Source organism: Scleropages formosus, chromosome 13 (assembly GCF_900964775.1).
Source record: "Scleropages formosus chromosome 13, fSclFor1.1, whole genome shotgun sequence".
NCBI classification, from domain to species: domain Eukaryota; kingdom Metazoa; phylum Chordata; class Actinopteri; order Osteoglossiformes; family Osteoglossidae; genus Scleropages; species Scleropages formosus.
Window position 1 is genome coordinate 10347476 of NC_041818.1, and position 16836 is coordinate 10364311.

Consider the following 16836-nt stretch of genomic DNA (forward strand, 5'->3'; position numbering starts at 1 on the left):
CTAGGTTTCACAAGGGTTGGCAGTGGCTTTGTGGAGCCAGCCATGCTTTGTCTCTTCACACCAGCTTGACAACAGTATCAGATTTATTTTGGATGAGTGTTTACATCAGTATGTGTACAATAAAGGTTTCACATTGATGGATGCAGAATCCATTCTGGTACAAATGTTACAAATGATACATTGAGATGGTTCATCCGAAACCTAGAAGTGATAATGATGATTCTTTTTCTTTTCTGAGAAAAGAGGATGTAACCAAAGTGGCGAATGGGTCTTTGTAGCTGTCTGCCGATCTTCACACCATACTGCCTGAAGATGCTGGCTGACCTGACCTTAAGAGTTTGACACCTGACAGAACTGCAGCCATTGAACTTAACAGCATGGAAACTGTGAAATTTTGAAGCATACCTACAAGAAATGTTCACAAGCATGCCGGCTAATTAGATGTGCCGTTCTGTTGTCTGCAATGTTAGTAGACTGGATCAAACTTTGAGCTGTGCTTTATGCATATTTGGGTTTACCTGGTGGAAGGCAAGGGTTGGGTGAGGGGGCAGATTTTTGCATGCCTCTCTCCACCTTCTCCACAAAACTGTCAAACTGAAGAGACAGTTACAAACCCAGTAAACGTTGCTTCCAGGTAGCCATCAGTATGAGTACATTTTTATCCTAGATGGTAAACCAAGCTGGAAGATGATCACTGGAGCTTCTCAGCATTCACTGAAAAACAATGTGTGCTAAAGTGAAGTTATTTCACCTTCACTTTTCTCAAAAAAAGGAGGTTCTACATCATCAAGCTGCCCAAGCATGCATGAAGATGTTACCATGTTGATATGTCCCTTGAATCCGTCCAAAACATGCAACAAGCACCCGCAAGCTACCGAGGAGAAGACACAACCTGTCGAGCACCAACATGATGGCCTCATAAATGGACCCCAGTCATCCTTTTTTTGCCCTCATCAACTGTATCATGCCTCACTACTCATTAACAGAGTATTATCATCAATCTACCAGTCAACATGATCACTCTCCCCCTGTGTCCACACACAAGGAAGACAGGTTATGTTTTCACCACGAGAGTGAGCATGGTTTGCTCTGTACTCTTATGACCAGAAATATTCCTACTGAGAGTCGGAGAGGAATCGACTGACTGAAGGAGCAGTAATGGCTGGTTTTCATGTTCTCTCTTGGCGATACTTTAAGGACAGCCAGCACCTCAAAAATGGCTTTTCTTGAGCTTCTAGATTAGCATCAATGCCTTTTGGACCACTTCTGTATGAAAGGGCCCTGAAGTCAGCGAATCCATACATTAACACTACTGCTGTTTTTAGAGCAGACTCTGCTTTTGAAGACAGTACATCCAAAAAGCTTCTCTGACAGGCATTTGCACAGAGATTGATGATAATACACAACTTACCTTCTCCTATTTTAACCCCCAGTCACGCCCCCCACTACACCAATCCACTCAGCCTATCCTGCCTCCCCTAAGCACTCACTTTCTTTGTGAGTGTGAGGTGATTTAAAACCCTCCACAGCCCACCACAGAAACATCTGGGTCATGGACACTGCCATTAACACTGAGCTCTGTATCAGGACTGGGTGTGGAAGGCCTGTGCGTTTTGCAGTAGATCCTGCATGTTCTGTCTGCACATTTCAAAGGGCAGCTGATTATGTGTGGTAATTAAACGCCAAGTTTCTTTCAATGTGAGTAATACACTTTATATGGAATTATAGCGCTGAATCAGATTCTCAGCAGAATAGATTATGTAAATAATGAGTGTACCAAATACAGACACTGAAGTGGCTAAACCTCATTAGACATGGCCTTTGCTGCTTATATAACTTTTGCATAAATGTAGCAGTTTCTTTTCATAATATTAGACTTTTGAATCGGTAACTGATTTGAACTGTCATAGTTCAAACGGTTGGGTTGACTCATTTCATACACAACAGACGTGCACCACTGTGCATATGAAAAGGATGTGTCCTGATACACTGATCAAACAATATGTGTCAAATTTGGTTTTCTTCTGTATGTCTGTTATTTTTCTGCATTTTTTGTATATGCGCTCCATTCCGAATGTTGACAGCTTTGCCATGGAAATCAGTGCATGTAACAACAGCTGAGGGCTCAAGGGACAAAGTTGCTGAAAATGTCAAGTGACTGGTTTGTTATTTGGCTTAATACTTCCCCATCTGTCAAAGAAATGTTCAGTTTTGCTTTTATTCCTTTACTTCACCAGCATACAAAAATGATTACAGACCATGGCAAACTTGTCATAAATTGTTTCTTTCTAATTCCATTTCATCTGTATTTACCTTTGTCAGCATGCAGGACAATTAGAGAATCTTAGGTGTGTGTATGTGTGTGGGTGTCTCAGTGGGTACAGCAGTCAGTAACTTTGTTAACAGCTTAATGTACAAGAATAATACAGTATATGGACGAGTTAAGGGCTTCTGAACCCTTGTCCTTCGGGGCCACAGTGCCTGCAGGATTTTGTTTAATTAAGGATCTACTTTGACTTTGTACTACATCTTTAGCTAGGTAAATTTGGCAAAGACTTGCAAGTTAGAAGCAACAGAAGCAATACTATTAATGCTAGACAGAGGTAATCTAAAAATAATGTCCCACATACTGTATAACAGTCATATACGACAAAAAAACAGCTTATTAAGTGTTCTAAAACGTATACTTTTTTTTGTGACAAGCTTGGTATTTTTTATTATTTTCAGTAAGAAATATTGGTCATTCAACACCCTTACAATTTACCGATTGGATGGTTTCATAAAACAAATTCTTTATGCAAGGAATGAGTGTACTTTATTGTTGTATAATATTTCAGTACTGAGTTCCTCAAAAAAGCTTTTTTTCCATTCTAACCAGACCAAGACTACACTGTTCAGATTTTTGTACTTATTCTTATTCTTACAGGAACAGTTTAACTTCTACTGGTTAGAGAAGTGGTGGAAAGTCTGTGGGACTGAGGTTCACCTCAGAAGGACTGTTGAATTCAGAAGTGCCTTGTGTCCTCTTCAGTCCGTGTGTGTGTGTGTGTGTGTGTGTGTGTGTGTGTGTCTGTGTGTCTGTGTGTGTCTGTGTGGGCCACAGAAACAGTTTCAGCAGTGGAGGTGATGTGGTTCCCATGATTGTGTTGGAATTGGCACTACAAAAACAAAAACCCTGTTTTCAAAAAGCTGGGGTTGACTTCTGACTTTGTAAAATGAGGGAGACGGAACCCCCACTTGACCTGGTATTTTCTGTGTCCTGGTGAGACTGCTTGTGTGTCTGCATGTGAAAAAGAGGGTGAGTGAGCAAAAGCTCTGTTGTGTTACCCCACTACACTTGGACCTCAATTTATGAACAAAACTGGGACACGAATTCTGTTTATTTAAATATACATTTATTCATTTAGCAGATGCTTTTCTCCAAAGCCAATGTACATTGCAGAGAAATTTGTAAATCCATCCACTGTGTAACAAGCAAAAATGTAATAATACAGACATTTCTCATTTTTCAGTAAATAATAAATCCTATAATTTAACATTAGATAAATCAAACAGCTCATTCAAGGTATTGTCTCAATGTTCCTCTATACTGGAGCTATTGGGTGTGAGATAGGGATCACCGTGAACAGAACTCCAGTCAGGAGAATTTATTATCTTTCATTCGGTTGAAGCCGCGTTAAAAATAAGTGTGTTTTAATCTGGCTGAAAATAAGATATGTAACAAAATTGATGATGAGGATGGGACCAAGGTATCACATAAGCGTGTGCAGAGTTCTTTATCATCTGGTCACTTTCACTTCATTTTATTATCTACACAATTAGAAAAACCTAACAGTCGACACTTATCTCTGTTTCTGCAGTGTGTTCTTTATGTAATAGTCTTGGGGATATAGCTGTAATAAATAAAAAAGTAGGCTGAATGAAACTGGTTCTGCACAGTTCCCCCAAGCTTCCCCCTGAACACACAGCACCTTTCTGAGTGTGTTTTGCTTCCATCTAATGGTGACAAGCAGAAGCACAGGTGAACAACAGGCGCTCGGCAACAGAGTCATTTTAGGAAATAGGATGGTGAAGAAAATGCTACTAAAAAAATAAACTGTTTGTGTCTTTAAAAATTCAAAGCCCAAATGTTCGTAACTTGAGGTACCAGTGTAGTCTTCTGTCAAAGCTCTACACAACTCCAGCCTTTCTTCCTATAGTTCCCACTCACAGTAACCTCCTTCCTCCCCTTGTTCTCATGGCTGGTGCTCCCTCCTCCCTTGCCAGGAGAAGGAGGACAAGGCAATGCTGCAGGCGGAGGTGCAGAGCCTCCGACAGAACAACCAGCGGCTGCAGGAGGAGTCCCAGAGCACGGTGGCCCGCCTCATCAAGGTCACGGAGCTGCTGTGCAGCGTCAACAAGCCCTGCTAGTCCTCCTAGAGCCGAAGTCTCCCTAACACACAGTGTTATACTGGACTGGGTCTCCTTGTATTTCATGGACACTGTCCTAGCGCCTGCACCTCCTCCACCCACGTTGGACCCCCTAGGCTTAAAAATCTATTGTGCATACTCCTCTGTGCCGGACCCCCACTGGGACACAGAGTAGCCTGCAGCGTGGGAGTAAAGGACTCCCCTGGAGCCGCACCAAATGAGGGGCACATTTCCCTTGTTCCAAAGACCCCTGCATAACTCTCTGCAGCTGCTCTGCCTTTGTTTACAGTAGCACACTTGCATTGCCACACCCATGTAACATTGCCTTCATCATCTAACATCAGCTTCATTTACCTGAACTGTAGGCAAAAGAGTGAAGAGGGAAAAGTGGTGGAATTTGACAACTATAGGCTTTATATCTCATAAAATGAGGAAATCTCCTTTTTTTTTTTTAGCTCAACGCAGTCTCTAACGGAAACGGAAAATTGTCAGTTCATCAGAACGTTGGGAGACACTCACCCCCACACACGAAACACTGCACAAGCCACTGCTGTCTGTCTCTGATCCATAAATAAGTCATAGGCAGAGAGCTGCCAAGAAAGCACGTGTTCTCTACTTCTTCCTTTCTCCCCTTTCCTCCAGCCACGCTCTCCACTTGTTCTCTGAGGACCGGTGGACAACCCCCCTGCGGCCCCGCCGCAGATGGCAGCGCTCTGTTGCTGTACCCTGTCTCCAAGTTGGACATGCGCTTCAAAGGACACCTGTGTAGAGGGATGGGCGTGTAGGCTACTGCAATGTTTACATGTGCGCTTAATCATTAAATACATTTTTTGGAAAGGAACATAAATCAAATATGAATCTGAAGATCTGAAGCATCCAAACCATACATATGCAATCTTGTATATGTGTGTTTGTGTGTGTATATATATGTTTCACACACACACACACACACACACACATAGGAGAAAGTTGAGGTATTTCAGTGTTTCAGTGTTTCAGTGTTTATGCTTCTCCTTTACTCCACTTGCAAGATCCAGTGCTGGCCATTGTGTTTCGGGACGACTCCCAGTTCGTGATTCCCATTCCGTGTCTTCAGTGATGTCATTGCCAGTGAGCACACAGTGTCAATATTCTGTTGTAAAGATGTTGCCTACAATAAATTGTTTCTGTAAGTCTGGTGACATAAGCAACAAAGGTTTTGTTGTGGAAACTTCGGCAGGTGTTTTTTTTTTTTTTTTTTTTTGTGAAAGATGGAGACCAAATTTCCAGCGGTTATGAAAACCCACACCTCATACTTCATCCTCAGGATACTGTGACTATGAATTTTATGCGGCTCTTTAATCAAATGAGTGACAATTTTTACTTTCTTATCAGTGTTCTTTTTTTTACGTTGGGCCGGTATTACTTCAGTATTATGCTTGGATGTCTAACATACATTTTAAGAATAATAAGATGCAGAAGGTCGCGTTTTCAGTGCAAGAGGGTTATGCGGTGCCAAAGGAATTAAGCTCACTGGATGTATTCATGTTACTCTTGTTACTTTTGTCACCAACTGTGAGTGTAGCTAACCAAACCTGCAGCCATGACTATGTCTGTGGTTGCAAGAAAAAATCACACTGGTGCCATCCTCTGTGTAGCTTCCTCTGTTCTTAGGAAGGGTTCAGTGAGGATGGAGTCAGGCGCACCCTCATTAAGAGTTCAGACTAATCGGTGGAGCTGAGCAAAAGGTGAGTTCCTCTGTAGTGGTTTAGAGCTCAGTTTCCCATCAGGAACCTGGATTTCAGAAGAAGACTATCAAAAAATGATGTGTGCACAGCTGAAAGCTTGTGATGTATTTAATATACCTTACTGTTAAATGTATTTTTTTTTTCCTTTTCATTTTGGAGCTCATTTTCTTAATTTTGTTTTATATTCACTGTGATTACCTGGTACCAGCAGATTATATTTAGATTAAATTATAAGTATCTATACAGAGAGATATAAATACAGTTGAACTAATCAGTATCCTTTGTGCATTCAGTTGTGTGAACACCTTATAGAGTTCATCTCAGACAGGTGATACTTTCAGAAATGAAACTATTTTCTTTGGCAAGTCTTGTTTTAAATGGAACCATAAGTGGTAAATGTTAGCAAAGTGACTGTGCAAAAAAAAACTAAAAGCTTGTGTGACTATGACTTCTAGTAAGTGGAGCACTTGAAAAAGCTTACTGCCATAGCAAACACCTTCTGCCCCCTACTCTTTATAACTGTATAAAAAAAGTTTATAACTTATCATGATCCAGAGGTGTAATTCCTTATTAGGTGTATTAATATGTGTCAAGCTGTAAATACGTATGCTGCAAAATGGAGTTTCTTTTGAATAAAAAAATACAAAAATTTTTGCTAATAATGTTTCTATATTTTATTTCTGTACTAGTGATAATTAGTGTTATCGAATGGAGGGAACTCTTGCAAAGTGTTCTTTGTGCAGCCAATAAATATTCTGTGTGCATCTTCACTAATGATTTTAAGGATTTACTTTCAGGTGATGCTCTCGCAGTAGTAGTCCCAAAGTTCCAGTCCTTCGTATGGCTTCAGATTTCAGTCATTTAAGTCATTCTGAGAGTCCCTGAGATTTCATGGACAGTCTGTACTACAGACCACTGTACTGTATCCTGCATTCCAAGTGTGCTCTGGCAGTCGCATGATACCAGTTATGTATTCTGTACTGATCTGTGCCCTTCTGGTTGTATTTTATTATTTTATTTCAGTTTATTTGTCATCCATTGTTATTCGCTTCAATTAAGGTTGTACGTCATCATTAGTCACCATTTGTGTGATTTGAATTTGATAGTACCTGCACTTATTCTGGTACACTTTGACTAGGTTGCTATCATATTCTTGTCACCTCCTGAGAACAGTTTTATTATGTGGCTCTGTGAGGATTAGGTTATGTTAACAGTAAATGAAAACAGTTGGCAGTCTCAGATGATGGCTGTAGTTAATTGCAATTATTTCCCCATTTGTACAGCAGAGTATTGTTTCTAGACCTATTTAAAGTTAAGTACCTTAATCAAGGTTTCTCAAGCAAGATTCAGATGAGGTGCATTCGTACCACATGGCAGCAACCCTTATCTCTACACTGCTGCTCACACCTCAGTGCTTAAACATGTAACTGAATTGTAGTATTTTGTGAATCATCTCAAGGGTTTTGGAGCAGTCATCTTGACTGAGCTGTAAAGGTAGAAATATGAAGTTGTGATGAAGCACAAGAACAAGTATGGCAAACCTCCACAGAGTTAGTCTGGCTGTCACACAACAGGACAAGAACAGACATGGAGCTATATCACAGAAAGATTTGTGGAAACGCTCAGCCGGAGACACTTGCACAGAAGTCATGGAAAAATAAGACCTTTCTGTGGCACACTGTTGTATGGTGTGTCATTGTCTGACAGTTTATTTTTAGCTCAGTAAAACTGACTAATTCTCCATGTGCTGCAACTGTTCCAGCTACACCTAAGCATTGCAGCCCAAGGCAGGTCAATTCAAAGGATTTGCACTGGTGTACTGAAGGAGCATCACTTGTGGGCCAAAAGTAGAGGTTTAAAATTAACAGTACTAAAGTCACATGGTGTTATTCACACAGCACTGACAACCTGACTTATTTAGACTGTACATGCAATTAATTGTCAGGATTTATTGCCAGTTGGACATTTCTTAAATTAATTATGTAAACATGGAATATCACAAACTCATTACTACAAGTATAAAAATATCTTTTAATTCAAGTTGGGTCCATACTGGACAGAAATCATGTTGTATAACAACCAAGCTCTCATTATGGTGGTATACAGATGATGATGCATGTTGGGTTATGTTGTTAATTAAGGGATAGGATCATGAAAACATAATAAAATTTTGTGATGCAAAAAAACTGTGCAAAATGCAGAAATGGAGTGAAACCATATCTATATTTACCTAGAATTTATGAAGTGTTGAAAGTTATTTTGTCATTGGTAAAAGCAAATAGTGTTGGGGTCAAGCGTGAATTTTTGCACTTTGTTGCCATGGTCACCATCAACTGTTAGAACAAGAGCACAGTTCGCTGCAGCACAGCAGGTATATGCCAGTAGCAGCTTCTGACCTTCATGAGTGTGAAGCCACTGATTTGCTCTGGGGTTTTTCGTTCCTTCCTTTTCACACACTATTGACGTGTCACACAACTACAGGAAGCTGAGAACTGCCAACTTTCACTAAAAAAAAAAGCCATTGGGTCTCTTGCTCTCGATGCAACCGTGTAGGTTTTTTCTCAATCTTTTTAGCATTCGAAGAAATAGACTGGGATAACTAAAAGCCAGAGTTATCATAAGAAACATTTAGACTCAGTTCCCTATGTGGACCAACTGTTTGTGATCAGTGGCAAGATATGTGGTGCACCTGGCACCTGGCACCTGGACAGCTGTTCAAATTAGAGCTATCAATGAAGAGTTTTAATACAAGCCTTGCCCTTCTGCAAAAGAACTCAAGCACCTTTGTGTGCTCTGGGGGCTCCGAGTCCATGGACTTTGTTCTCAGCAGCTTTGCCTTCTTCTCTAAGTCAAGAGTTGCTTCTCTATGAGTTGAGTTGCTTCTTCTATGAGTTCAAATAATAATATAACTTAACATGAAAAAGCCTTTCACAGTCTTTTTATTCCTTTTAGAATAAAAGTTAACTTCTCCATGCGTTTCCCCACATTTTAAGAGTCCGGTAACACTTCATTGGCACCTTCATTGTTCTCCATCTGTTCGTCCATTCGGCTCAAGACAGTGATGTGGGAGCGCGGAATAAACAGCGCCCTCTACCGGCAGTCTTTCAAAAGCCTCCGTTGAGCGCACGGGACTGGCGCGTCAAAATCGTGGTCCGACCACGAGTCATTTTGTAAAATAAAATGTAAAAAACCAAAATCTAAAACCCATTTGACAGACTGAGAACGTATCATTGTGTATGTCTCCTAAGAACTACTCTTTCAGGTGAACGTAAACGCATATTTCACCCATGATGTGAAATATATATATATAAGTATTTATTCAGAGTAATCAGGAAAATGTCAGCAGTAGTGTGTAGTTTCCATATAAAAAATGATTTTTCTTAAATCGGTTTTGCAAAATTGCTGCTGCTTGTTGAGTATTCGGTGAGACAAGAAATATTAATTATATAGGCATGTGATGTGGAGGTTAAAACCGGGGTCCTACTGAGCCAGTTGCGTGAGGTTGTGAACTCAATAATAGCCGGCGACAGGATGCAGGGAGAGACATGGCGAGCAGTGTGTGTGTGTGTGTGTGTGTTCGTGTTCGGTCCGGACGAGAAGAGCAACCTGCACACGCGCGCGGAAACACTGGTGGAGGACGGAGCCTCCGCAGCGCATCGACTCGAGGGGCTCAGAGCGAATCGCAGCGAGAAGAGGGAACAGAGCGGTGGGAGTGGTGGGTCGGTGGGGGTCCGCGGGTACCCCCTCCTTCTCCTCCTCCTCCTCCTCCCGTCTCTCTCTCTCTCTCTCTCTCTCTCTCTCTCTGTCTCTCTCACACACACACAGATCGATGGGTGAGGAGGTCTCGGGATGCTGATCCGACAGCGGCTGCAGCAAGGGGCGAAGCCGGGGGGCCGCAGGAGGAGGGATGCTGCTGCCGGGCTCTGAGCCTCAGGCGCCGCTCAATGAGACTCGGAGCCTCGTCGCGCCGGCCGCCGTCCGCTGCACAGAGAGCGCGCTGAGCTTCACTCGCACCCGTTGCCGCGGAGACGGACATGTTCTGAGCGAGGCGGCCGACGCCGGCAGCATGAAGGCGGCGCTCAGGAGCGGGAGGCGGCGGCGCTTCGGGCGGCTCTGCTGCTGCGGACTGGGCTTCGTGGCTCTTACCTGGATCCTGCACGGAACAGGTGAGCCTCCCTCCCCGACCCGAACACACGCGTTTACACACGGGATGCGCGTTGCGGACACATGGTGGTGGCCCATGCCATGGGGGGGGGAGTTCACATTCCGAACATGAGCGAGGTGTTTTCACGTGTAACAACAACCCACAGCAGCAAAGGAGAAGAACAAGAAGAAGAAGCTCATCACATACAGAGAGAGCAACCCGGTTTACTGTGGTAAATGACCTGGCGAGATGGATGCAGCTCGTGGGATTGGCATTGTGCTCACACGGATTGGTGTGTAGGAAAAGGCACCGAAATGCGGCAGGTCATACGTGTGTGTGTGTGTGTGTGTGTGCGCGTGAGTGCGTGCGTGCGCGACACACGCGCGCAGAATGACAGCAGCGATTCGTGCCCGAAGGCGCTTCTGTGTCTCTCCGTATGAAAATAATACCGGTGCGCAGCGTTCGAGGGGACAAAAATACTCATTAAAAAGGTCATACAGACATAAATGCTCACGTTATGCATCGATAACTTTTAATATTGAATATTTCTCTTGGAAACAATGCCTTTTACCGCATTTTCTCCACGTTGCGCTTACGGGTAGAAATATTAGACTAGTGCGGCAGACTTTACCAGAGTAAACCGTCCGTCCGACAAAACTGCATCGCGCTTTTCACAGAAAGAACATGCGTCACACAGGTACCTTTGGTTGTGTCCAGTTTTTTATTATTCTGTAATTCTATTATTCTGTATTTTATTATTCTAATAATATATTATTATTTTATTCCCACGCGAATTAAATGTACTTTTACCAATAGGACTTAATGTTTTACTGATATACAAAGATTTGCACAGTAAACGAGATCTTTCCCACATGCACTGCCACTGCTACTGCACACATGGTAAGAGTAAAACCCAGTGAAACACGTGGGAACTTGTTAGAGTGTACAAGTCAGTGAAACGTCAGTGAAAAAGCTGTACTTTTCATGAGCGGATTGGAGTTGTGCTTGAGGCCGAAAGCGGATCCAGGTGCTCCGAGGCGCGGAGGAAGGCCTCGACTCAGTATCCCAGAGCAGCTTTCCACAGCGCTGGCCATACGTTCCTCGTTCTACCTGCTGTGATGTGCCGCCTTGCTCTTTGAGCTTGTCTAACATGCTGACCCTGGGTGAGCATTTCTTCCAAGGCTCACTTTTACAACCTTCGCCACATCTCCTCCCCCCACCCCCCTGATCCCCCTCCAGCCAATTACAGTGACAGGTACAGATGGAGGTGTCACACGCACCTACATGGAAATAGTCCCTATTAATGTATTTAAAGCACTGCTGTCAACGCACCTTTTAAAGTGGCACAGTCGAACCCCCGCTGCTCCGAGTGCACCGACCGAACCCCTGTCCGCACCTGATGCGCCGCCTCTCCGCCTGCTTTTTATTTGGGAAATGTCACGGACGCAGTGCCACTCTCAGCGGTGCCCGTGCGCTCGGGAGCTGCCCAATGCGAGCATCCGTGAATGGATCATTATTCATTGTTGTTATGTCTCTGTGACAGGCCTCTAATGAATAGAGAAGGTCAGCGGGAAGATAAGGGCTCACTCAACCTGCGGCGTTTCACAGGCTTTGGTGTGGGGGGTGGGCGGAAGGCACACTTACAGGTTGGTGAACACGAGAGGAGCTGAGCAAACCTCCAGAGGGAAGAGTGTCTGTGCTGGAACAGGGCACTTCATCGCAGCTGATGATGAGCACAGCGGTATGAGCAGTCTCTGTTGGTTGAGTACACATCAGTCCTGCCGCAGTGCACATATCAGTCCAGTGTACCGGTGTGCAGGTGGTTTAAAAATGTGTTAAAAACCTCATGAAATCATACAGTGGATGCCGAAATTGTTTCCAGCCTAAAGCAAAGAATTCTAAAATCATCATATTTGTGCCACAACCCCTACGATTTCACGCGTCACTAATATGCAGCCCTCTGTTTTATTAAATCAGTTACTCAAAATTAACAAGTTATGTGGGTGATTTTTTTTCCAGAAACAAAACCCTCCTGCATCAGGCTACACTGCGCTGGCATTAGAAAAATTAAAGAAGTAAAATGAATAGTTTTTTCATTCAGTCTAATGTCAACTAATCAATTTGACACATGTCCCAAACTATAAAAGTACACATAGATATATTTTGCATATTTCCACAAATATTCCAGAACCTCCCCTCCAGTAATGTTAACTAATTAAGAGTTAAACCAAAATTTAAAAAAGAAAACACTGCACCTTGTTCAAAGCCAGGTTCAGAAACCTCTATATAATAAGTGAATAGGACACAGCCTATTGTTTATGAGAGTATTTGGTTTTTTTTTTTTTTTAAATACATTTCCTGGTGCTGCTGAACATCTGAGCTAGTTAGTATTTAATGTCTTGCTCGCTATTTCTTCAGCACGCTTTGCACATTTGTGAGCCGCCAACACAAGCTGCCAGTTAGACAGGAATACCACTGTGATCAGTCCTAACTGATTTTTGTGGTTATTTTCGTTCAGCTGTGTAATTTGTGCCGAAAATAGACAATGCCGCTGCGTAATACGGGGGCGGTGTATACAAGCATTGGGAAGCGTCACAAAAAGACCTGTTAATATTGCGCTCTGCTTCCAATATAATTTCATAATTTCCCTGCTGGAATGGCATCTCAAATCTGAATTCCAGTCAAAGCATTTTTCCTTCTCTCTCTGCTTTCATTAAAACTCTTTTCATTCTCTATTTCTCAGCACTGCAACACCTGCAATACTAGTGAGCGTGCTGAGGTGTTATTTGTGAAATGATGCGCATGTTTGACGCTTTAAACATCATTAAGAAATATTGTACTGCAGTCCCATTATTAGATTAGTTGCGTTCTCTGGCTACAGCAGAACTGGAATCTATTAGACCTCAGAAAAGGAGAACGGCGCTACGCCGGTTGCATAATTCCCTTGGATGTCGTGTAAATGGGGACATGCAGCCTGTGTTTTTATCGCCTGTTTTCCCCCATGACACCATGGAGCGCGGCTCCGCCGTAGTTGAGTCTAATTGGATCCTTTGGGATGTGAGGAGGGGGTGCAGTGGGTTGGACTGGGTCCTGCTCTCCGGTGGGTCTGGGGTTCGAGTCCCGCTTGGGGTGCCTTGTGACGGACTGGCGTCCCGTCCCAGGTGTGTCCCCCCCCCTCCGGCCTTATGCCCTGTGTTGCCGGGTTAGGCTCCGCCTCCCCGCGACCCCATATGGGATAAGCGGTTCAGATGATGTGTGTGTGGGATGTGAGGAAATCCTCTTGGTTTTCAAACATTTTCGCTCTTTTTAATGACTGCCAAATTTCCATCGATAGCGTGTGAAAGAAGGCACATTGCACGTCGAAAGTTTCAATAGTTTTATTATAGCGGTGAAATGTTTTGTCGCTGTTCCCAGCATCTGCTATTGTCACGACACTTTTTGTTTCAAAAACTCTGCCCCTTCGATTATTGTGCTTCTTTTTGCTCCGTTTCAAGGTACGGTGCAATTATTTTCTTTGCACACCTCACGCAGCAAAACATTCCTAATTTTTGGGATGTTTTCAACCTGACGTCTGAGGATATTCAAGGATCCCTGCTGTGCTGAAAGCCGACCTACCAGGTCTGCAGTCACTGGGAAATAGAATTTAAGTGTGTTCGAAACATGCTATGTGACATGTCAAACGATAATAAACTGTAACAGTAGCGTAAAAGATAATGTGGCTGTAATACGAATGTAATAGATGTGTAATGAGCCAGCAGTCGGCCTGCTGAAACAATTTTTGGACCTGATTAGTTTACAAGCAGTTATTTGAAATCCCTTTTATTCTCTAGACAGTTTATAGGGGTCAGGTTCATACAGTAAGTGATGATCCACCTGACCTCCTGTGGCCACTGGAGAGGATTTTAAGGCCCTGAATCTTTTGTTGATGTTGTTCTACTAGCAAATAATTAGGGCCTCTGCAATCAGCAGAACATATGCTTACCGCAGTGAGGCCATTAGGACCAGCAGGAGGTACTCGTCCAGCCCCTTAGCAAACAGTGCACAGCTGAAGGAGCCCAGCCTCACCTCCTCATCCATAAGGGACTTGACTGTTGGCACAAAGGCTGCGTGATATTGGGGAAATTTCCACTGCAGGCCTCCGAGGCCCAGAACGGGGAGCGAGGTAGCAGATTGTTCCACGCGCAGTCGCGAAGGGATGATGACACACCTTTCCCACGTTGTGCGAGAGGCGTTTTATGGTGCTGCGTGCGTTCGCGCCTGCGTCTCATATTCACGAGTCGAAGGTACGGGTTGGTTGCTTGCGCTGCTGTGGGCTTTTCGTAACACTTACTGTGCGCGTGGTACGACACGGTACTCTGCGGACCGCATACCATCATGTGTAATTCCGTTCGGCACGCAGATAAAAGCCAAGCTCCACTCAGGGGTTGAGGTGTGTCGTGTTTGTGTCTGAGTCACCAGACCTTCCTCTCTAGTTCAGCAGTAAACTGGATGTTAAACCATGAGAAATTCTCTGGGGCCTTCAATGTCAGCACCTGCTTCTCCAATCATCCACCGGAGAACGTACCGCGCTTCTTATTAGAGCTGCACAGAGGTTTCACATCTTCTTGCTCTTCTATATTTGTCCCGCAACAAAGGCATGACTGATCCCCTATCGTCCCGCCGGTCGGCGTGCACGGTCGGTGATCACCAGACACCGGCACCATAACAAATCGGTTAAATAGGAGATGGTGGAGATTCAGATGATGTCCGTGTGCTTAGCAGACATGCTTACGGTTATTCGTTGAGCAGACGCTTCTCTCCAAAGTGACATACATCTCAGAGAAGAGTACAAAGTTAATTGCATCAACCGAAGGAGAAATTTGGATGCGGACACGTGATTTTAGAGTTCAGTCCATTTGTCGCAATCCATCGTATGAACCAGAAGATGCATTTCAAATTCATTTTAAAGGTTTACTTTTTACAGATTTTCTTTCGTTAAGCTCTTTAGCGGTATTTTCCTCGTGTGTGTGCGCGTGAGTAAACGCACTTGAATTTGGACAGGCACGGTCACCTCCACTACAGATTTCGCAAAAATCCCTGAGCTCTGATCTCACCCAGGGAACTACCTGTTGTGTCTCTCAGCAGCTGCGATGATGCACTGATGAGAGAGGAGCACGTAGGGCAGAGAACCTGGACGTTGCTGGGTCTCTCTTCAGTAAGTGTGATCAGACATTGATGACAGCAGAGCACACACACACACACACACACACACACACACACACACACACACATGCAGAAGAGGAACCTGGATGCAGCTAGGAGTTTCTGACAGGAGCATCAAGCATGAGCACCTTTCAACTTCAGAATCCTCACACTCTCCCAAAACCACACGTTTTAAAAAAGATCCCCACGTGGTCATGCTAATGGGCCGACTGTCAGCCCGTCGAAGCTATTTTTGGACCTGATTAGTTTACAATGCAAATTAGGGCTGGTTTAGCCTGACTAGCCTACCCCCATTCAGCCTGGCCAAAACAATCCCCTTTCCCATGATTGGTTTGGGCCAAGTTTCCATGGGAACCATTCAGGATGTAAAGAATGTGCTTGGCCATTTTTGACTTGCGCTTTTTTAATTTAGTTGGTTTGTTTAAAGTGTAGCGTGATCGCCTATGTGAAATTTTGTGGAACCTTTCTTGTGAGGTTTTCCACTGACGATCAGTTTCAGTTATGTTGTGCTGTAGCTGTGAATCTGAAATGCAGCAATTATTCAATAGAGCAACATTTTTTCAGGAAAGTGGAAAAATATTCCACCGAAGGACTGTTTTTATGGAGGATGTCCTGGCGATATGTACACAAGTCATAATGAAATATTATCTGTAGTGGGGGGGTGCGGTGGCGCAGTGGGTTGGACCACAGTCCTGCTGTCCGGTGGGTCTGGGGTTCGAGTCCCGCTTGGGGTACCTTGCGACGGACTGGCATCCCGTCCTGGGTGTGTCCCCTCCCCCTCCGGCCTTACGCCCTGTGTTGCCGGGTAGGCTCCGGTTCCCCGTGACCCCATATGGGACAAGCGGCTCTGAAGATGTGTGTGTGTGTATCTGTAGTGGTACAGTAGATGTACACGTGTGTTTTTGTGCCTTTTCACCATTAAAATCTCTTTACTATTGAGGGAGTATGACAATTACCACTCTTTCTGTACTGTTTTTGCTCTCTGTTTTTGGTTTTTTAACTCTGACTCTTTTAGTTTGTTTTTCCGTGGACTGCATGAAACATCTGCACCGATAACACAGTTATTTTTACCCTTATACAGCTGTGTGCTGACAGACCATTGGAAGCATATTTGTCCAAGTGGAACAGAAGAGAACCGCGAGGGCAAACAAACAGGGAATACGTGTTAAAGCTGGAGCGCTCTGACCCATCTCTCAACAAGTCCTCCCTTTCGTTGTTGGTTGTCGGTAATGCAGCTTACAGTGTCCGAAAAATTGTGAGCGCTATTATCAAGATGACTAAAATTTGAAGGAATCACATTATGTGAAAGCGCATCAGTTAAAATTAGATTTTAAAATTTCAATCTAAAATGAC

General features: G+C 43.8%; 2 protein-coding genes across 7 annotated transcripts in view; both read left to right on the forward strand.

Moving 5' to 3' along the window:
- The window catches only part of LOC108925436 (signal-induced proliferation-associated 1-like protein 2), a 47234-nt gene extending 40490 nt beyond the window's left edge, over positions 1-6744 (forward strand). For 2 of the 4 annotated variants that reach the window (XM_018737348.2, XM_018737349.2), the window contains exon 16: positions 4267-6744. In XM_018737348.2, the coding sequence (XP_018592864.1) occupies positions 4267-4410 (144 nt within the window). In that variant the 3' untranslated portion in view covers positions 4411-6744. Of the gene's footprint in view, positions 1-243; positions 2806-4266 lie in introns of those variants that run through there. The other 2 variants (XM_018737352.2, XM_018737353.2) reach the window with 2 other exon arrangements.
- A 3224-nt stretch (positions 6745-9968) lies between these two features.
- slc24a6a (solute carrier family 24 member 6a) overlaps positions 9969-16836 on the forward strand; it is a 35801-nt gene continuing 28933 nt past the window's right edge. For all 3 annotated transcript variants that reach the window (XM_029257494.1, XM_029257495.1, XM_029257496.1), the window contains exon 1: positions 9969-10303. In XM_029257494.1, coding sequence (XP_029113327.1) covers positions 10045-10303 — 259 coding nt within the window. In that variant the 5' untranslated portion in view covers positions 9969-10044. The remainder of the gene's footprint in view (positions 10304-16836) is intronic.